Genomic DNA, 21,107 nt, shown 5'->3' on the forward strand with positions numbered 1-21,107 from the left:
GCGGAACGTCAGAATTAAATCCACCCAGAATGCAAGAGCACAGAAGCGTTTTGAGAGTGAGGAAAACTACAGAACAGCTTCACGCGCTCCAACTAATTGCCTCCTTTCTCTTAATACTGGCACAAATATTACGCTCTTAAGAAGTAGGCCTCACTATATTTACAGTCTATGGCATTAACAGGGATCTAGCCGCTAAAAATTATTAAGGAATAGGCTACTGAAAAATCTCTTAATTTGTATTCTAAAATACATGTGGCCAAGATATTTTTATGATGAAGCGAAATTTGACTTTGGGCAACAGGAGGCTCGACTCCTTGACCAGGAAAAACAAAATCTGTCCGTGAATGACCAACCAGAGTAGGCTATATGCGTGTTACTGTTGTAATTGAGGATCTGATTCATTTTCAACTCATTTCAGCTTTCAAACAAAATGCAATGTGGCGTCATGCGTCTAAGTGGTTCGTCATTAAGTTGAAAGAAGTAGAATCATGCTCTTGCTGGTCAAGTGTAGCTATCTGCGGCCTGCAAGAGAGAGGCGTGTCGTGTACTAGTGGGCGTGTCGTGTAGTGATGTGGGCGTCGCGCTGGTGGCAAATGAAAATGAAAAAACAAAAACGCCAGTTTCTTCCACGTGCTCTTCTACACCCTCTGGTGGTGTTCGTGCATATCTGTTTCCAGTTGGGACCCGGGGATCCACAGCAGCAGCAGCAGCAGCAGCAGCAGCCAGTGATATGGCTGATCATCGCCAGACGGGACAGTGCTGTCTGTAAGCGAAAGTTGCGTTATTACATTTTAAATATGTATTTTTCCACGCCACTGGACATCGTTACGCATAGATTAGCATCGTGATGGGCATAATCTAGAGACAATTTGGCCACCGGCCACGTTTACGGCAAGTAGTTGGAGGAACTTGTCGCAGTGGTCCCAGCGTGCTGCCCGGATTACTACACACAAGAGGAACAATAGTCTTCTGCAGCAGAAACACTCAGGTCAGCAGTCATATTTTGTTTTGTCCAGGGTAAGTTTTTGTCGTTTGCCAATGACGTCGTTTTGGCTGGAAACGACTGGAATCGTCCTGCATGGCACACTACTGGTGGAGGCATTTTCGCTGTGCGATTCGTTTTGCTGCGTAAATACCTCCGCGTGCGTAAAAGACAACTTTATTTAAATAACTCTCTCAAAATGTAGCGAATAGTCACAGTACTCCATTAAAATACTTAACAACCTGAAAATAATTGCGTGTAGCCTCGCTATGGTCGGCTGCTGTTGCTACCTCAAAGCTCACACGGATCTCTAAAGTAGCTGTAGCCCTATTTTCCTGCCGGTGAAGTGGTGGTGTAACTTTCGTTTGCCCTGCCTGCCTCTCCTCCTTGCGGATCCGATCGTCAGGAAAACACGCAGAGAGAGTAACCGGTCCCGAAGAAGGCCCTACAAGTTAGGCCGAAGCATTTGTGTTAAACTCACAAAGAAATTATTGGTTTGTTGCCAGGGAAGCACATTTTTGTAAGCCTTGGTGCTGACTCGAGCGGTCGATAGGGCATCACACACTAAGCCATTCGCACTACTATAATTGGCTTACAATATCATAGGAGAGCAATGTCAAGTACATTTTAACGAAGAGGTGTATCTGTCGTAATGTCTATACTTTGTATTTCTTTGCAGTGTGCTGGGAGTATCAGTAGACCATGCATTATTTATGACATTGTCAAAATGGAACGTCCAGATTTGGGAGGGGGGCTGTTTGGACACTTAGCCCTTGTGACACACTCAAGAGAAAAGCACATATAAGAATATTGCTACTATAGGATATAACTTATTTGGAAGATTTTGTCTTGTTGGACAGATTTGGGTTATTACTCATGTATCCCCAGGCCAGTGCTCTAGTACTGTTCAGATTTAGTGCCCAGTCCACTCTGTGTGTGCAGGCATGCATATGATACGCCACTGAACTGCAGAAGAATGCATCCTCTGAAATGAGTTTAAAAGAAAGATGCTTTTTGTTGAACGAAAATTGTTTGGCCAATTAAGTTCATTGGGTCCTCTGATGGTAATGATGATGAAATTGTTATAGCCAGACCTGTGTGTTTTGTTTCATACCTTTACATCATACATGTCATGGCCTGTGGGACAGATGGGAAGTCCAGTCTGTTGCACGGCACTGTGTCATTCATTAGTAATAAATGAATTATCAGCTAACATGAGCTTACGAAAAACACAAATTAGTTGTTATTTCAAACTTATAAAGTTCAGCACATAGTAGCCTGATGGAAACACCTGGAAGTTTAAAAATGTTTATAGGTAAGATTAGATGTAGTCTATTTAAAAGCATAACAAAAAGTAGTTAAAATAACACTTGTTTTGGCCGCACTTGGCTGCTTTTTCTCAGTGTCATGTGGTGTGTCTTGGTAGCTGTTAAACACACTTTGGCAGTGTCTTCGGATTAAATATTGAATTTGAGATTACCTTTATTGTTTCTCTGTGCATGCATGTGCAAACATACAAAGAAACCTAGAAATAATAATTCTGCTCACAATACAAAGAGACATGCAGCAGAAAAGTGCAAAAAAACAAAATAAAAATAAAAATACAGGCAAGGCAAGTTTATTTGTACAGACAACTCAATGTGCCTCAGACCAACACCAAACACAAACAATACAACGAAATAAACAAAGATACCATGAAGAGCAATAGAATAAAATCAATCGATGAAAACAATTACATTAAACATTAGGTAAAATGCTTTCAATTGCCATAGGCAGCAGCTGTACATGACCATGCTTTCAGCCTGGACTTAAACATAGTCAGAGTTGAGGCCTGTCTCACATCCTCACGGAGACAGTTTCCGACCTTGGCTGCATGAAACTGAAATGCAGCCTCACTGTGTTTAGTTGTGATTCTAGGAACCGCCAAGAGATCCCTCCCTGAGGATCTCAGAGCCTGAGCTGGTTCATATGAAATTTTGTAGAAAAACATAGATTGGGTAAATAAAAATATGTACACCAGTGCAAAAAAAAAAAGTTCAAGCCCCCATGACCCAGCTGCCCCCATGACCCCAAGTGGAAGTGGATGGATGAATATTTTTCTGGCATTTCCTTTGGAAATACAGGTATTTTCTCATCATTTAATGTTTTGTTTCTCACAGTTGATGTCACTATTGAATCATGAATTAAAACTTTTGCGCTGAGTTAGTCAGTACTCACAGTAGGCTTTCTCAGGTAGCATATGCCATAGATACTTTTTTACTCTTACTTGAGTAATTACTTTGGTTACTACTTTTTACTTCTTGAGTAAAATGATTTCAACGTAAAGTTGGTCATATTTTGGTAAATGTTTTAGCTATTCTATGTCTCTCGTTGCCTGCATATGAGGTGACTGTAGATGTCCGCAAGATGATGATGATGATATTACTGGGGCAGTAGAATGATAGCACCATCTTCAGTTCCACGTTCTACGTCTTCTTCACTACTGCATCCGTGGTGTGAGAGGGTTGGTATGCCCCTTTGTCCCGGTTTACTGTCTGGGGTTGCTCTCTATCATCGAAACAGAGAGCAACAATCCAGAAGCGCATTCCGAATACTGTCAACCAGGACGAGAGGGCATACCAACTTTCTCACACTCTTCTGGGATGCAGTTTTGAGGAAATCGGACTGCAGATGGTACTGTCATCCTACTGCCCCAAGTAAGAACACAGACAAATCTGCTGTCCAAGACACGTCACAGAAACATCACATGACACTGTAATTGTAGTATGAAACAAATCACACTGGTCTGGTGATGATGTTTTCTTCATCAACCTAAATTGTTATCTGTCAGTTGATTTCATTAGGCTTATATATCTTTATGCAAACAATTCTTCAAAAGATTTTGTCATCCCAATAGATCAAAAACTCTTTCAGGACAGAGATTTAACAAACTTTCCCCTAGCAAGACAATTGCAGTGTGGTTTTTCAATAAATTTGATCTAATTCTTCTTGGGTGTGCCTATGTAAGCCAATAAGAAAGTGCAGCTTTAATTGCTTTATTACAACCTAACCTGTTTAAACTTTGGACTGCACAAGATGACATCAGTAAAAGCTACAGCAATATTAGGAATGTTCTTGTTTTTCTTGTTATTTTTGCTATCATAATTAATAATATTAATACAACTATATAACAATTAATAATTTTTTTTAAATGATTATTTATAGCTAAAAAATAGGTTTTGAAAAGACTAGATGAAAATCGTTGTCTTCAAAGCTGCTACTGAAGCCTGGAAATTCATGCAAATGACGGGGGATGGACGGGTTTGTTCCATTGACAGATGAAATACTTCTCTGTTCCATTCCTAAAGATTATATATAGCTTTGCATACCACATATAACTCAGCCCATCGGTGCTGATATATGTTTTTCCCAGTGAGTGCCTAGTCAAGAAAAAGAAAAGTAAAAAAAGATGATTGTCAGAATCAATCACAAAAAGTTGTGCGCCGGGCGCTCGCCTCAACGCTTAACGCACGCGTGGAAAAATATGATTGGTTCTGTTTTAAGGAATGTGTCCTGTGCGTTGCCCCTGGCGCACGTTACGCACAGCTCAATGTGGCCGCTCCAATTCACTTTTAATGAAATCTATGTCAAAACTCAGGAAAAAGGCAATGCGTTTACACAGAGCAAGGGTCATAAACACAGAGAAAACGTGGCCAGAGTGTCTGGGGTCTGAGCTAAATGAACGGAACGTTGCACCGCCGCTCCACCTATCTTAATGTAATGGACAAACCCGCACATGCATGTTAGAGGAAAAGAAAGTCACCTCTTGCGATCTACTAGTTATCTATTGAATCATTATGTAATTAGGGCAAATTTGCCTTGGTGCCCATTGCCCAAAGATTTAGGTGGGTGCTCAAGCCCCGCAGCACCCACGAGATCGGCACCCGGCCTATGACTCAGTGCATGGTAGGAGCAGTCCTGCAGGATATACTGGCTTAGACCATCTTTCTGATAAAAACAACAAAAAAACAGTTGTCCTGCACAAGGATGACTGGGTTTGAATTCTCTCTGAGAACATGCCGTCTCTAATATGCCTGAAAGAGTCAGCCTGAAAGGATGAATAGCTTTTGTTGAAGCCTTCAAGGTTGCACACAAAGAGGATGGCAGCAGTGATGTGCATGTGCGTGGACTTGTGCATGTTATTGCCCTAATGCACAAGATAGTTTCAAGTGAGACAGAAATACTCTCCCGTATCTCCCTGTGGCTCTCGGCAAGAAACGTAAAGTGGTGAAACATTAGACTTAAACTGCCCAAAAGTTTGATGAACTACACATACATGTAAACCAGTGAGCATTCTTATACTCATAACATACAAATTAATATAAAAGCAAAAGCTAAATACGTATTTGACTTGTTAGTTATACAGCAGGGGTAGCCAACAATTTTTCATCCATAAGATACTTTAAAAAAATAATAAGTAGTCGGTTTTGTGGATACTTGAGATGGCTGTGGGACACTTCAGTTAGAAGCTAGTATCAACTACAACAAAAAAGAGAGTTCCGTAGCACATTACTTAGTCACTGTTAAGGTTAGGGTAGTGAATTAGATAGATAGATAGATAGATAGATAGATAGATAGATAGATAGATAGATAGATAGATAGATAGATAGATAGATAGATAGATAGATAGATAGAGTGCCTCTCGAAAGTATTCATACACCTTGAACTTTTGCACATTTTGTCATGTTTACAACCCTAAACATAAAGATTTTATTTTTCTACTGAACGTTCACACACAAGTAACAGACAACTGTGAAGTGAAAGCAAAATGATACATGATTCTGTTATTTTTCAAAAAATAGAAAAGTGAAAAGTTTCACTTCACAGTTGTTTGTTACTAGTGTGTGAACGTTCAGTAAAATAAAATCTTTATGTTTAGGGCTGTAAACATGACAAAATGTGCAAAAGTTCAAGGTGTATGAATACTTACGAGAGGCACTGTAGATAGATAGATACATAGATAGATAGATAGATAGATAGATAGATTTTTTTCATCAGAAAAGCACATTTGACTCATTTGTTAGAAAGCTACTTGGAAAGGGAGGAGAGTCACTGGAAGGAGACCCCTTGTCTACTCTGTGTGCTGTTCACCATACATTGTTTTTCAATAACTTAAGTTACGAATGAGAGGTTAGTGACATATGTTCATAATGACAGGAGTAGAGAAAGATATAATTGTAGCAGTGGCATATAAGCACATGTTTCCAGAAGCTTCCTCGGTATATTGTTCTTGAACTAAAAAAAAACCCAAAACATATAATATTCTGTTCTCAACTTTTCCAGAGGTAGGCATTTTGTCTGTTATTGTCAGCAACTCAGCATACATGTTTTAGACGTTTTTGTTAGGATTGGGTATGTAGGACAGTGAACACACATGCCTCACAGCCTAATGCACTGTTGCACTAGTGGGAAATGTAGTAAAACTGCATTGTAGTTTCTTCCTTTTGGCAATCAAGATGAGCAGGTTCTGGTCGTGGCTGTCGCAATTGTAATGATGGGGTTGAATGTGTTGTGAGGTTCATGACAGCAATCCCAATGTTACGTGTGTCTTTTCCTCAGGTCTTTGGACCTCATTCTGGTCCTGAAGATGGACCGAATGAAAATCATCAAGAGGAGGCTGTCCATGTCTCTGCGGAGCGCCCGGCCTGTAGATGACTCTCTGTCCGAACTGGCAGAACAGATGGCGCTGGATGAGACCACCACTGCCAGGGACAATGGTGAGCTTTAAATTAATACCACCATCACTGAAGATTAGGTTATAGATAGTTATACTAATTCACAAGGGAAGTGAATTGAGATACTTGGCTTAACTTAAAAAATCTCTACTGTACAGCTCACTTCTCACTGCCTGATGTTTTTGATAAACTACTAAGACACAGTAATCACATGCTTGTTCCTAAACCCTTTCCCACATCATATGTTGACTTTGATGGCTATTTTTTATTGTTATTACCATTCCATCACCATCCCATTTTGTCACCGTCGCTGAACTGTCCTGGATGCCATCTGCTTGTTTTACAATTCAGTAATCTGCAAACATTATATACTCGCTTTAATCTTTTTTTTAGAGACAATGTACAAATACATTAAGCTCATAGAGACAAATACGTGCTGCACCAGGTTCTAACTAGTCGCTAATTTCCATCTGTAGTCGTCCTTGGTTACAGACGCCACCACTGTCCAAATAATACGGTTAATGAGGTAAAAGTACAACAGAGGTTTTAAAATTGCTGTACCGTCTGAACTTCCTTCTTTGTGGTCTTCTTCCAATAAATTCACTCAGTTTCATCAAAATATAACATTAATAAGTTACAGGTAACATGGTAATGATAGGAGTACCTTGTGGTCAAAGGTGTCGGGTTTGTTCCTTTTTCATTTTGAAAGATTTGAATCCTGATGACTTTACAATGCCCACTTGGCCATTGCAGCGACTTGGTGGTCCATTTGCACAATACTCTATACTGTGAAGAAGGAAATCAGATTGTTTTGCATGTGAATAATGCGCTCTCATTCATACATTTTCAATTTCATCTTAACCCACATGCATAGAGAAATAATGCAACTATTTTGTGCAGCCGGTATATTGTATAACCCTCACAGATTCCATTAAAGCAATACAGTTTTGTTTGCCTCTCTGCTGCACGTGGCAAGAAATATTTTACATGTCGGTCTTTCACATATTTTTCTTTTACCTTTGTTGGTTGTGCACTCAATCCATTTTACCACTTCCTTCATCTCTTGACCATCACTTCTTTCTCATTCATTTAACATGACGGTGTTTGCATCAATTTTGCAACATTTTATCTGCTATATTTAAAACTGTATTGTATCTACTCTTCTAATTTTCTCTGTGGTGATGTTGTATCTCTTGTTCTCCCTGTGTGTTTTCATTTAATTTGTCATCCCTCCCTTGATTTTGTATATTATTTTGGCTGGTTGCTCCCGTCCCCGCCTATGTTTTGGTATTGTGGGATGGTGTCTCAGAGCCCATGGTGGTGTGTTCGCTGCACCCTCCTGCCTCCCACAGCGCTCCCTCCTTCCTGCGGCAGTACGCGGGACACTTGGGTCGGACCGCCATACGCAGGGAGCTGGGAGGGGGGCTCGAAAGAGACCGAGCGTACCTCGACCTGCACAGGACCGGATCTCTCGGTACAAACACACACTGACATGGATTATCACTTCTATAGGCTACTACTCTATTTGGCCTTTATTTATTTAAGAGAAGTAACCCCTTGTGGTGAACCATCTCATTTTCAAGGGCATCCTCATGCAGGTTTACCGACTATACCAACAGTATAGTGTATTTATTTTTTCTTATAGACGTTTTGGGGAAATAGACAAGCAAAGGGAAAAATAATGTTGGGGCCTTTCTGTGTGGTGTTCTGCGGTGTGTACAATAAGCCAGGATGAGTGAGAGTGTGTTTAAGACTGTGAATGGGGCACAACAGATGGAAATTTTTAATCTTTATGCTATAGTCACTAGTTACCATAGCAGATTAGCCTCCATTGTGCCTTTTAAACTCATGATAGTATCCTGTATTTATTAATTCCCTACTTATGTCCATTTATGTAAAACGTTGCTTACCGACAACCCTAGTGATTATTCTTCTGACATACTCCCAATCTGAGTGGATAAATATGTAGTGACCCAAATCCAACTTGCACACATACACAGACTCATAAACCCCATTGACACACAGGGACATATCATCCAGTTGTATTGCAACAGATTCTGGTTACTGGCTGTATGAATCTAAGCAATCCTTTTTTCCCCCTTACTATATTAGAAGCTTTATGATGAAGAGTTTTTGAAAGACCATGAAAGAATTTATTGTCAATATTATAGAAAATATCAGAAATGTATGTATTGACTTATTTGGTCAGGAGAGGTAAGTTAGTGAACACACATGGGACTCATACATGTAAACATGCCACGCCAGATTGTAGCCGATTGTCCCACACTTGCACACAAAAACTCACTCTGATTCATCCTGACCTATTGTACATGATTTTAGTGGTAGGGAAACCCAGAGTACCAGGAGGAAAACTACACAGGCACAGGGAGAACATACAAACTATTAGCATGATCGCTAACAGCTGTTTGTCATGCTGCCCAAAACAAGTTTTCGAGGTAACAATGGTAAATAGTTTGCAATGTGCAGTAATTCAGTGCTTCTCAGCATTGGCGCTATAAGGGGTGGAAGATTAGGATGATTTTAAGGGCCTTGAGCTGACAAGAAGATAGAGAGCAGTTCAGAAAGCCAGAGTGACCTTACTATACAGTAGTTTGCCGTAGTTTACTCTAATTTATGTAAAAAAAAATGTACATGTATACCTTATTTCCTATACGCATTCATATTTACTACTTATATTATTCACAATCGTAGTCACCGCTATAGTTATCTTTTTGTTGAGGACATTTGATTTAAAAATGAATTGACTGACTTCATTTTTTATTATGACATACTTTGCATACTGATATTTTATAATATTTAGTAAAAAGCATTTCACCCAGCATGTCTCCATCATATCGTATAATCAGAGTACAATCTCCAGTGACCGCAGGCGTTCTTCTTGTTTGATTCAGCTGGAAAAGTGTGTGCAAAAACATGCATAAATGCTGCTGCTCACAGGGCTTTAAAGATTACGTCTTGAGATGAAGATACTTTTCGGATATTTAGAGAGTTTTGAGGCATGGTCTGAAATGTTATCGGGCAGCGTAAGTGTGTCTTGCTGTGTCTCGCTGACTCACCGTGTGCCACTCAGCAGTCGCCGCATGCTGTAGAATTTAAAGAGCAACGTGATGATGATGCAATTTACTGCACTGAAGACATTACTGCTGTCTTCCTCTCTTTTTCTCTTCTTCCCTATGTTCATAACAGCTTATTTGTGTAAGTAGTTCTGACTGCTGGCCTGTATTGTGCAGATGAAGTGAAGGTTTACATGCTGTTTGGAGGCAAAGTGCTATTTGTACAGTACACAATGAATGAGGATAATACTGGACTTCAACGAGCAAGAGCAGTAAACGTTGGAATATTCTTTAGGGAATGACTACAGCACTAAACCCAGGGACAAACAAAGGCTGAATCATGTCTAAATTGGGACTGTTATGTTTGTTTTTCATCCTCTTTTGGGTTAGTCCACTGGTAGAACTATTTAACCACAGTTTAGTCCTGTTTTAGACCTGATTCAGCCATTATGGAACTTATATAGTCCGGGTACAGCCATGGTTTGGATCTGGTGGTATTTTTTCTTCTTCTTACATTGTGCTTGGTGTGAAAAGTTTTAGAGTCACTACACTAACCAAATTAAGTATTGTCTGTGCCACCTGGAGATAACCACATAACTTCAGGTTTATCACAGTTGGAGAAACACTGAACTAACTGTGTGTGTGATTCATCTTTTTCAAATCCGGGCCAGCCTTCCTCCTACTCACTTCACAGTTGCTCACAGTAAAGAAAGTCCAGAGCTTGTGTGTAGTTACACTGCAGAGGATTAGCTGTCCCTTCTGTCTGCTTCAGAAAAGAACAAGCTTTCCTCTCACAGAAAGCTGTTTCAGACGGTGCCACACATATTGTCTTTTGCTCTGAGTCTGATGAGCTACTCATTGTACTCCTTACATTAGAATACACTATTGTTACATCTTGGTTATGGATGTTGTGTTGTAGTAAAGGTTTACAGTATTATTAGTATTCTGAAATTAGTATTTGTTGGTATAGTATTCAGACGATGGTCATATTAATGCGCCTTATATGTTACTGGAAATGCCATGCTTGTAGTAAAATATGATTGCACAACTGCTCGCTATCGAATCAAAATCACACATTTAATGGTCGCAATTAGCAAATTTCAACGATTGCAATTCATTAGATCATATCTTCTGCAGATCATCCTGTCTCCATTGCGTCTTACAAATATGAAACCTGCTCAATACAAACATGATCTGAAATGCATGTCATTTTTGCTTCTTGTCAGCAATCTCTCAAATGGTAATGCTCCTTCACTTGTTTAAAATGTGGACTGTGAACTGATTTTAAACATATTTCACATAAAAAGTAGTTATATTTTTATTATTATATTTCTGTTTGCCTAAGAAATGTTGTGAAATATACGGTTTATTTATTTTTATATGACACAGGCGTTAGTGTTCAGTGCACTTTATTAATCCATATACTGCAACTTTTCCATATAGGTTCATTGCATTAAGAGCAGCTGCCGCCCTCACTCCCCGCACTCAGTAATCCATTTGCACGGCCTTTTGAGCTTACTCTTGTATTTAATAAGAACAATAGAGAGGCTTGCTTTTACAGTATATTCTTGATCGCGTATGCTCCTGTGTGAGCCTAGATGCTGCCTGTAGCATAATGTAGCTGGAGCAGTCTTATGGAGGAAGGGGCTTTATACATAGGGGACGCTTGCATTTGGAGCTGACATCTTCACTGGAGGCTCTTTGGTCTCACTAATTGAATAATAGGATTCCTTAGATGCAGATAAAAGGTTTAGAGGTAATTACTGCTGCCTATAATATTTCTCTGCCTCTTGTTCTGTCAGGGTGTGTCTGTCCACAGGGATGTCAAATGCTCTTCGATTCTCATTGTAGCGCAGGAAGTGGACATTTGTTGAGAAGTCGCACCAAAATGTAAAAGAATTATGTGAACCTCTGTGTAAGTTGTAAACACACTTTACAACAAATGTAAAGTGTGTTTATCTATGGAGTGGCAAAGAAACATGGGACTTCATCTTTTACTGTTGAAACTGAATGTGAATAAAAACAGTAGTAATATGCTGTTACTTTAAAGGAACAGGAGATATGTTCTTACCTGAGCTTAGACGAATGAATGCGTACCTGTCTGGACTTTTTGCATGCCCGTGGAAGAGCTTTGTCGCTTCTAACTTCACCTCATTTGGAGCTATAGGAAAATACTGGGAGAGGCCAAATGCTACCAACATCTTTGGTCTTTTTGCGTGACTGAGGGCACACAGTTCTTCCATACTGTGATATGTTCTTACCTCAGCTGACAAGTTGATACGCACCTGTCTGGTCTTTGTGCGTGCCCATGGAAGAGCGTGGTAGCATCCAACTTCACCCCTGTTTGGAGCTATAGGAATATGCTGGGAGAAGCCAAATGCTAACAACATCTTTGGTCGTTGTGCGTGTCTGAGCGCACAAACAACGACCAGACAGTTACGCATCAACTCGTCTAAGCTCAGGTAAGAACATATCTCAGTACATAAAATCGGTGGCCTGTTCCTTTAATAATGAGAACAACTTATTGCTGGGAAGCACTGTGGCTTGTGGTCAGTGCTTTTGTCATTGAGCAGTGGGTGGTGGTTGTCCCTCTCTGGAATATAGAAGATGAATGATTGTGGTGAAGGATAACATTGAGTGAAACTTGATATTAGGACATCAATTCCTGTCATATTGATATCAGACTTATTGTGTCCAGAACACACGAGTGGTAGTTCCTTTTGTTTTTATTAATAGTGACGACATAGTTGTGCAAGGTGGTTGGGAAATGGAAGAGAGATACTATACCAGGGTGTTGCCAAACACATTAAGGTTTCAGTTTCATAATCAGCTGGATGCCGTAGACCAGGCAACAAAGGAAATAGAGGAAGTGCCTCATCAGTCAGAAATGGTTTGAGATAATATAGATTCATCAGTCGCCTCTAGAGCGGGACAGAGATCGACACAGGGAGAGTTTGGAGAGTGAGAGAGGAGAGGAAACGTGTTGTATATTATATCACATGAGAGGGAGGAGAGAAGCAGCAAGGTGTGGGGAGGGTATACAGGCATCGACAACACTGGAAGCACTGATAGGGGAGCCACAGGCAAGCAGGGAGAAGTGGACGGCAGAGCGCAGCCTGAATAGAGAGTAGCGTGCTCTGTTACACGAGGATACCAGGAAGGACAACGCTGGGAATAATCGAGAAAATGGCAACATGACCGTGATACTGATGGATGTTTCTCAATTTGCGGATTATCATTAAGGAGACCGGAAGGACACCTGTTATCGTGGCATTGTAGCAGTTTTGTCTGAAGCTGATAGTCTGCGGCGTTTGGTATGACTTTGACCTTCCTTAGTCAGCTGGCTGCGTGAGTGCGTGGTGATGGAAAGAAAGATGGAGAGGCGGAGAAAGGGAGTGTCCACCGGAAAACAGTGAAAAGTAGAGTAGTAGTCAGGGGAGTTGATTGCGATGAGAGTGCATACTACCCGCACAAGTCATTTTAGTAAAGACATTCTCCTTTACAGATGGGACCAATTCAAATGTATCTGGTTTCTACAGAATTTTGTGATACACTTTAGTTTATAGTGCTGTCTCTCTACAAACTATGGACACTTCAGGAAACCCTCCGGGATGTCCTGCTCAGGTGCCCAGAGTGGTGGACACCAGGACGGGGGAGGTTAGAGCGGGAGATGGTATAAGAATTGGAGAAAGAGAGCCCCCTTTGCGAGTGTCACCTTTCCGAATGCTCCGGATGTTGGACCCATGTCGTCCTCCTGGAAATCGCATTGGTGAGTTTTTGTTTAGAAAAGTATTTTTAACCAATGTTGTGTAACTGTTGCCTTTAGCTTCTGTCCAGGTTTTCTAACGTTTTCAGTCTGAACAGTATTCTTAATGTTACATCCTTTAAGAAGTGACTTATAGATCAGAGCTTCAATATCAATAGAAGTTTGCCCAAGGCAGTGCACATGTTTCTGTTACATGGACTCCAGAGAGGACCCTCATGTTCTGCTTTTAAATTTTTTATTGTTGGCACAATGGCTGCAGTATCTCCCTTTTTGCTCCACTTGCTTTGCTGCCGTGGGCTTTTAACTGGCGCATTTACTAAAAGACTAATTGTTTGATGTTGTTAAAGAATTGACTGTAATTACCAGTGTTATGCCATACCTTACTTTGGCTTGTGCTGAACTTGGTCTCACTATATACAGGGTGAGGTAAGGACAGCTCCTAAATCACCCCTCTCTCCTCAAGACAGGCCAGCAGGAAGTCAAACCATAAGTAGGCCAGCCTTGCCCCACATCGACGGAGACTGTACTGTATCTGTATATGCCACGAACTTACAGTTTCTAGTTAACTTATTTATGGAGGAGAATAAGTTCATTGGATAATGTTTTGTCAGAATTACAAAAAAACTGTTTGCCATAAGATTTAGTGACATGTTGAAAGTTCTACCTAGTACAAAATCCAAATAGTTACTTACTTTGTGGACTAATTCGGACATAGTCTTTGACCTGAACTGTGAAGAACCTCATTTGTCAAACATTCTTATACTACTCATTCTCGATTGTGTTACTATGAACATTTAGACTCACAAATCACTTTACACAAAACGAGCGTAAGTCATTATATCACTTGCAGTTTAGTTCACCTGTATGCAGTGTTTTCACACAAACACACCACACTACACCTGGTCCTGGTCGCAAAATCCTGTGACATAATAGGGGCATCTGGGAGCCGCGTTGTGCGTCTGTCAGCGGGCACGTATCGGGATCGATTTTCCCTCTCTGGTGTCACTTACCAGCAGTTTAATGTTTCACTGACCATTGACTGATCACTTTTCAGACAATGGCAGCAGAGCGTAGTACATTGAACACATACAGTATAATGGTTAAGAATTGCTTTGTGTTGTTGAGCATGTTTCAATATAGCTGTCAACATTATGTACTGTAGAGGAGACTTTGAATGTTGAAAGCTCATATAGTTGAGATGCACTAGATGTTGCATACTAACGTTATGTTGAAATACTTTGATCACACTGCACAATGATCATAGCATGTGAGCAATTTAACCTAACCTTGAGTAAATAACTGAGGCACAGACAGGACTGACCTACAATCAGCCTCCGGTGTTGTCCCTGATACAGCTGACAAACAGGCCCCTGTAATAAATGGTGTGGCTTGTGCTGCTCACTATTATTATATCCCACTGTTCCCAGCACTGCACTGACGTAACACTCACTACAAGGCCATCTTTCACTGTTCGCATATAGAGTAACATTAGCCAAAACAAATGATAAAAAGTAAACTAAACAGCAGCGAAACATCTCAACTGGTCTCCATAGCATCACTATACATTTCTGAATGATAAATTCAGTATATATTCAAAAATCTCACCTAAAAGGGATTTGATATGGATCTTATTTTCTAGACATATCTTTTCTTACTAATGGTTCCCGGGCTACTATCCAGGTAGTGTGTGTTGGTTGTGCAGGACCTGAGCTCTTGCATTGGGAGCTGCCAAACACACAGCCCTTCCCCCACAGCTCTGTCTCTCTGTGGCCCTCACAGAGACTGCTCTCACCCCGCCGAAGGAGTCCACCCTCTGTGTCTCATTAATCAGACAGACTCTGATGGGAGGAAGGTGAGGAAGAGCAGGAAGAAGAGTGGGGATAGGAAAAGAGATCTCATTGCATAGAATTATTGATTTCTGACTGCTCTCCCTCATACATTTGCTGCTGTACATACATTGCTGGTAGTGTAATTCATAAGGCCAATTGGGACTGGGATTAATACATACAAGCAAGCAGGTAATACTTCCTTTAAACCACATTTCAGGAAATTTTGAATGAGATGCCTGCACCCCATCTAATTAAAGCAGTACTAAGTAGCTTGTTTACCATAATACATTATTGTCCTAGTCCCTCTGGGGGTAAGACAAGTGTTAATGGGATGATTGGGGGGTCTTTCATCTCCCCCTGGTCTCTCTGACCAGAAAACTTGCAACCTCCCTGCACCGGGTCAGAGTCACCAATACACACCAATGGATTCATGAAGAAGAAGCTAACAGGCTAACGGGCAAAGCTAACTGTGGGCTAGCGCCAGTTAAACAGTATTTACAGCCAAGTTTAAGTGAAAAACATTATCTTCATTGTATAATTGGATGTACAATATCCCTCTCCCTTTGTCTTTTCTGTCAGCGTTGTATTTACTCTCATGGACAATTAATGTAAAAAAACAACATGACAATTAGTATCAGGTGTCTGTGTAGAGGGTCCTTTAGGTTACATTTACACCATTAAAAGGGTCATGAGATACACAGAAAATATATCACAAATATGTACTGTGTATACTTCCATTAAGTTTCATTCTGTGTGTTCTGTAGGTATTGTCCATGAGAATGTGAAGATGGGGTCGGATGGGGAGAGTGACCAGGCATCTGGGACGTCCTCTGATGAAGTCCAGAGTCCAGTCCGGGTCAGGATGAGGAACAACCATCACCGGAGAATCTCTACTGAGGTTAGTGAAAACCCTTACTCAGCTGCAAACTGCACACATGAATGCTCCACTTATCAGAGAGACTTTACTACAGCTTTCACAGCCTGGTACTACAGTTTATTCACGAGGATGTGTAATGGATGACTCTCACAAAACTACCCCATTCCTTCAGTAAATTGACCTGTGATATCAGACCTCTGATATCAAACGTCTGGAAATGACTTATTTTGGCTGCCATTTAGAACACATGCCCGAGTTCTCACTGGAAACGGTAACTGTAAAATACATCATAAATCTTTTCTTGCTACGTACTCTTCTCTCTTTATATGTACTCACATTCACACAATCAAATACTCATATATTTTAATACCATTACCTATCTTTACTGTGGGTTTTTTGGTGATGATGAGTTGATGTCAGCCTTGCATTGACAGAGCCACTGTACTCTGATGGCAGTCAGCTGTGGATGAGACTAATTTAGACCATGTTTATCTCAGAAGGAGCCGGAGCAGAGGTGGGGGTGGCGCAGGATAGACAGTAATTATGGAAGTAAGAATAATTATCGGTGGGACACAGGGGGAACAAGGCTACAAAGATGAAAAGAAACTGCAGAACGGGGATCAGTGATACAAAACATGGCTCCGCTGCTGTGTCCCCTTCCCCCCACAAGCCCTCAGGAATCTGTCCTGCATCTCTAAGCTCCTCCCCCTGCATTTTTATTTATTTAGTTTACACATAAAAACTGAATATATGTTTGTGAACAGTTACATGTATTTGAGTTATCAGATTATTATCTATTTAAGAAATTACACCAGTACTTCAATGCTTTTCCTATCTTGGCAAAAAATTGACTATTTAGGTGAAATTTTGGGCGTCATTATAGTGAATGATACGTTTTTCAAAGTAAATAAACATTTGAACAATAAAGATCTCCTTTATCAGAGCCTGAACAGGTTTTGATATACATTCTTCTTTATTAGTCATGATGGATAATTAATAAAGCAATGCATTAGTTTCAAATAAGACATTAGACACTCCTTCATCCTTGTAATGCCCTATAGTGCCAGCCTGCCTCCCTCGCTGCCTCGCTCACCCCTCATTCTCACCATTGCTCCCTGTCACTGTGTGGCACATCAGAGACATGCAGCGTGGAAGAGCGCGTGAGTGCAGTGTGATTGTGTAGCGAGACACGTTTAAGGAGAAGGACAATGAGGGACTTACTAGAGCTGCTCTGCATCGTGAGTATAGCGGCCCATTGTTCAGTGTGTGTCCAATGAATTACAGAGCATTTGTGTCAGTGTCTTATTATTCCCCCGATATGTGCCCGCTGGGTTTTTTTTAATATATATCGAGTAAGCAATGTTTTGCATTGCCATACCGCTGGGAATACTATGCATAATGCACTGTTATCCTGTCCTGTGCAGAAGCTGTATCGAGGTGTGTTGAGTAAACCGTATCTACCATGTTTCTGAAGGTCAAAGTTGAAAGTTCATACCTGTGACTTGAATCTTACCTACTTTTGACAGGCCATAGGGTTCGGTACCGTTAAACGATACCAGCATGATTTTTATCTCCTTTTTTTTCTTCCATTTTTCAACTTGTTTTTGCCCCAATTTTTTCTCGTTTTCCCATTTTCCCCCTCATTTTTATTACTAATATTTGCCTGTTTTCTCCCCCCCCCTATTTTTTTGCCACAAAAAATATTTATATACATATATTTAGTATAGGTATCAGATAAAGTATCGCTCAGTTATCGGTATCTAAACCAAGTATTGTTCAGGTGTCAATATCGAAAACCAAGTATCGTTAAAGTAATAGTATTGAAAAAAATGTAACCTTACCCACGGTACCCTTGCGTTATTGCTGATAATATAACATGCTGTAATAAGTTGAAAATCATTAGACACATCTAGACCCTCTGTATTTAATTTCCCTTATCACTAATATACATGTAAACATACACACAAATAACACACATTGAAGCGCTAAACAAGTAAACAAGATGGATTGGCCCCTTTCCTGAAAACCTAAGTTTGCATCCAAACAGTGCAAGTTAGTTATAGCTACAATAAATACAAATAAAGAATCTGTCATCTCATTTTGAAATACATTTCAGTTTATTTAGTATGTTTCTGTATATCACCGTCCACATACTGTAATCACTTGAAAGCAAAGCCCAATGATAGATTTTTAACTTTCTTTGCTACAGGACTTCCTCTAACATTTGCCTACTCATGTAAATTGGTAGACTACTATTTCCATTACTTAAACACGCGGTAGCCTCGTTCTGATATACTATTCACTGTTAATTTCCATTTAAAGACAAATAATACAACTTATAGACTACTTACGCTAAAAGCATAGAAAAATATCACTGGCTAATGTTATGTATTTCTTGTGTGTGTTTCAGGATATTAACAAGCGGTTGTCTCTGCCGGCGGATATCAGACTACCTGAGGGCTACTTGGAGAAGTTTGCCATGAACAGCCCACCTTTTGACAAACCAATGAGCCGCAGGCTACGGCGAGCTTCACTGGTCAGTGTCCCTTATGTTTTACATGTTCATGGCCAGATCCAAAACAACAGAATTACTCTCTCCCCTGTGTATTTAGCTGAGTGTACTTTGCAATTGTGAGATTGGGTTGTTTTTCAGATGGGTAATACAAGCTAGCGATGCCATTGTAAATTGATGGACAATGACTATTATGTCAATTAAATCAACAAAGATCGTAGACAAAAACACAAGAGAGCCATGTCATGGGGTTACAATAGCCCGGTAGGGGATAAATGATGCGTGGCCAAGAGCTTTATGCCTGTGAATGAGAATGGAGATGCACATTTTTATGCCAATACTTCTTCGGTTCAAGTGCACATTATCATTCTCAACACATTGTTAGCCTGGGAACAGTATGTGATGCAAATGACAGAATATACTCAAGTCATGTGAACAGTGAGCTGATATTGAAGTATTGTAACTTACGTTTTATTTACATTTTGTTTTATTGTATCTTGTGATCCCACACTAAGGCTAATCCAGTGCTAAATCCGATCTAAACAAGGACCAGGGCTGATTAACCAATACAGATTTGGTCTACATTTCTGTTCTGATCAAACCCTCTGACAACCACCGGACTAGACGATGTCCAGACCGATTATCCTCTTATGCAGATCATTTGTTGTGTCCCCTTGTTCAAGGCTCTCGGATGTTTGTATGATGTAACAGATCAACTGGTAAATAATTCAGTGGCTGCATCACATTTGTCCGCTGCTCCGATCCTGACAGAATTACATGCCAGGGCACCTTGAAGGAAGTCACTGCACGTGGTATAGGGGAAAGGGATTCTAGCCAGATGAAGGGAATAAACCCTACTGATGACATAAGTTAATGACAAGGTTGAAAATACTAGACTGTACTAGGGCTGCACAGCTTTGGAAAAATGCCTTGAAGCAAAACTGCAATTTATGTTTTGAAATCTAGATTCAGTTCATCACTTTGCACAAACACATGTCTAGGAAGGTTAACATTAACATTTTAAAGACTACTAAAATAATACAAGCACCATTTCACTACATGTTTTTTAGAGGTTTTACATATAATAAGGCCCTAAAGAGACAAAACATTCTGTTATTTGCAAGGGATATTGTACTTCATTTTAATAAGGCTGTGTCTGGAGTCTGTGATTTGCTGTTTGCAACCATTCAAATCACAATTTTACTTAAATTGCAATTAATTGTGCAGCCCTAGTCTGTGGAGAATTCAGTCTGTTCGAAACTTTCTGTCACAATACAGGTGTATTTTGGATTGAGCGTGTAAGGTTAATTTGCTTATCATTGCAAAAACTGAACCTTAATTATATAAGTGATAAAAAGGGAGATTTCAAATACTCATATTATATTATGTACCCTTTTCTATTTTACTACACCACTTTCAGGCAGCACTGTACGCCAGGTGTCATGGGGCTGATGATTGATGCTGTCATGTAAGACACAGTACTTTGATCTTTTACCCACGTCCATTATGAAGTAGCTCCGTGTCAGCTTTCTACTAATGCCCAATGTGGCCAAAAGAAAATAAATTATTTACAACAAACCAAATGCAAGTCATATCCAACGGCGTGCTGAGGATACCATAAAAACAAAATGGGCATCTTGTTTCTAAGAAGTGCATTTGGAAAGTGCATTGAATGTCACAGTTGAAATATGTGATCATTACTCACCAATCATTTCCTAAAAATCTGTTCTCAAGTCCAAGTACTACTACTAGTAAAAGTAAAAGTGCTCAGATTAGTAAATATTAGGTATCTAATGCTCTCTTTGACATTGACAGTTGCTGCTAACAATAATGCTATTTCTGTTTACCATTAGAAAATCCCTTACTTATTTACCAGCTAAAAAGATCCTGTGTACCACTTTATCCATCGTTGTGCTTGTTATCATTTGTAACGGTTGCTTCTCTGTGTGCAGTAATTTTGGCTCTGAAACTTTTAAGCTGACCTAGATCTGCTGAGTAAGCTCACTGGAGCGTTGGATTGAATGAACTCAATGGCTTCAGGAGCATCTGCAGCCTCACTGATAGTATGTCCGAACCAAAGCAGGGCCAGGCGATAGGATCACATAAGAATCCTTCTCAAAATACAGTATGTCTTACTTCTAAAATGCCAGTGTAAGGCAACGAGTGAGTAGAACGTATTTACTGGTTGCGTGTGCTTGCTTGCCAATTCTAACTCGAGACTGAATGGTTGAAAGGTCAGAAGATTTTTTTTCCATTGTGAAATACAGACTTTGAGACTTAGTGGATAAAGCGGCCTTCATTGTATTTGAAGACACCTGAAGTCCAGATACAGCCTTTTCACCATTGCAACTAC

General features: G+C 40.2%; 1 protein-coding gene across 5 annotated transcripts in view; it reads left to right on the forward strand.

The window, feature by feature from the left end:
• The first annotated feature begins 633 nt into the window (after positions 1-633).
• Positions 634-21,107, forward strand: part of LOC306964998 (cyclin-dependent kinase 17-like) — a 30,750-nt gene continuing 10,276 nt past the window's right edge. The window contains exons 1-5 of one of the 5 annotated variants that reach the window (XM_079559190.1): positions 634-988; positions 6,581-6,738; positions 8,006-8,170; positions 16,130-16,263; positions 18,653-18,778. In XM_079559190.1, coding sequence (XP_079415316.1) covers positions 6,609-6,738; positions 8,006-8,170; positions 16,130-16,263; positions 18,653-18,778 — 555 coding nt within the window. In that variant the 5' untranslated portion in view covers positions 634-988; positions 6,581-6,608. Of the gene's footprint in view, positions 989-6,580; positions 6,739-8,005; positions 8,171-12,500; positions 13,540-16,129; positions 16,264-18,652; positions 18,779-21,107 lie in introns of those variants that run through there. The other 4 variants (XM_079559189.1, XM_079559192.1, XM_079559193.1 and 1 more) reach the window with 4 other exon arrangements.

Source organism: Gobius niger, assembly GCF_951799975.1.
Source record: "Gobius niger genome assembly, chromosome: 6".
Lineage (NCBI taxonomy): Eukaryota > Metazoa > Chordata > Actinopteri > Gobiiformes > Gobiidae > Gobius > Gobius niger.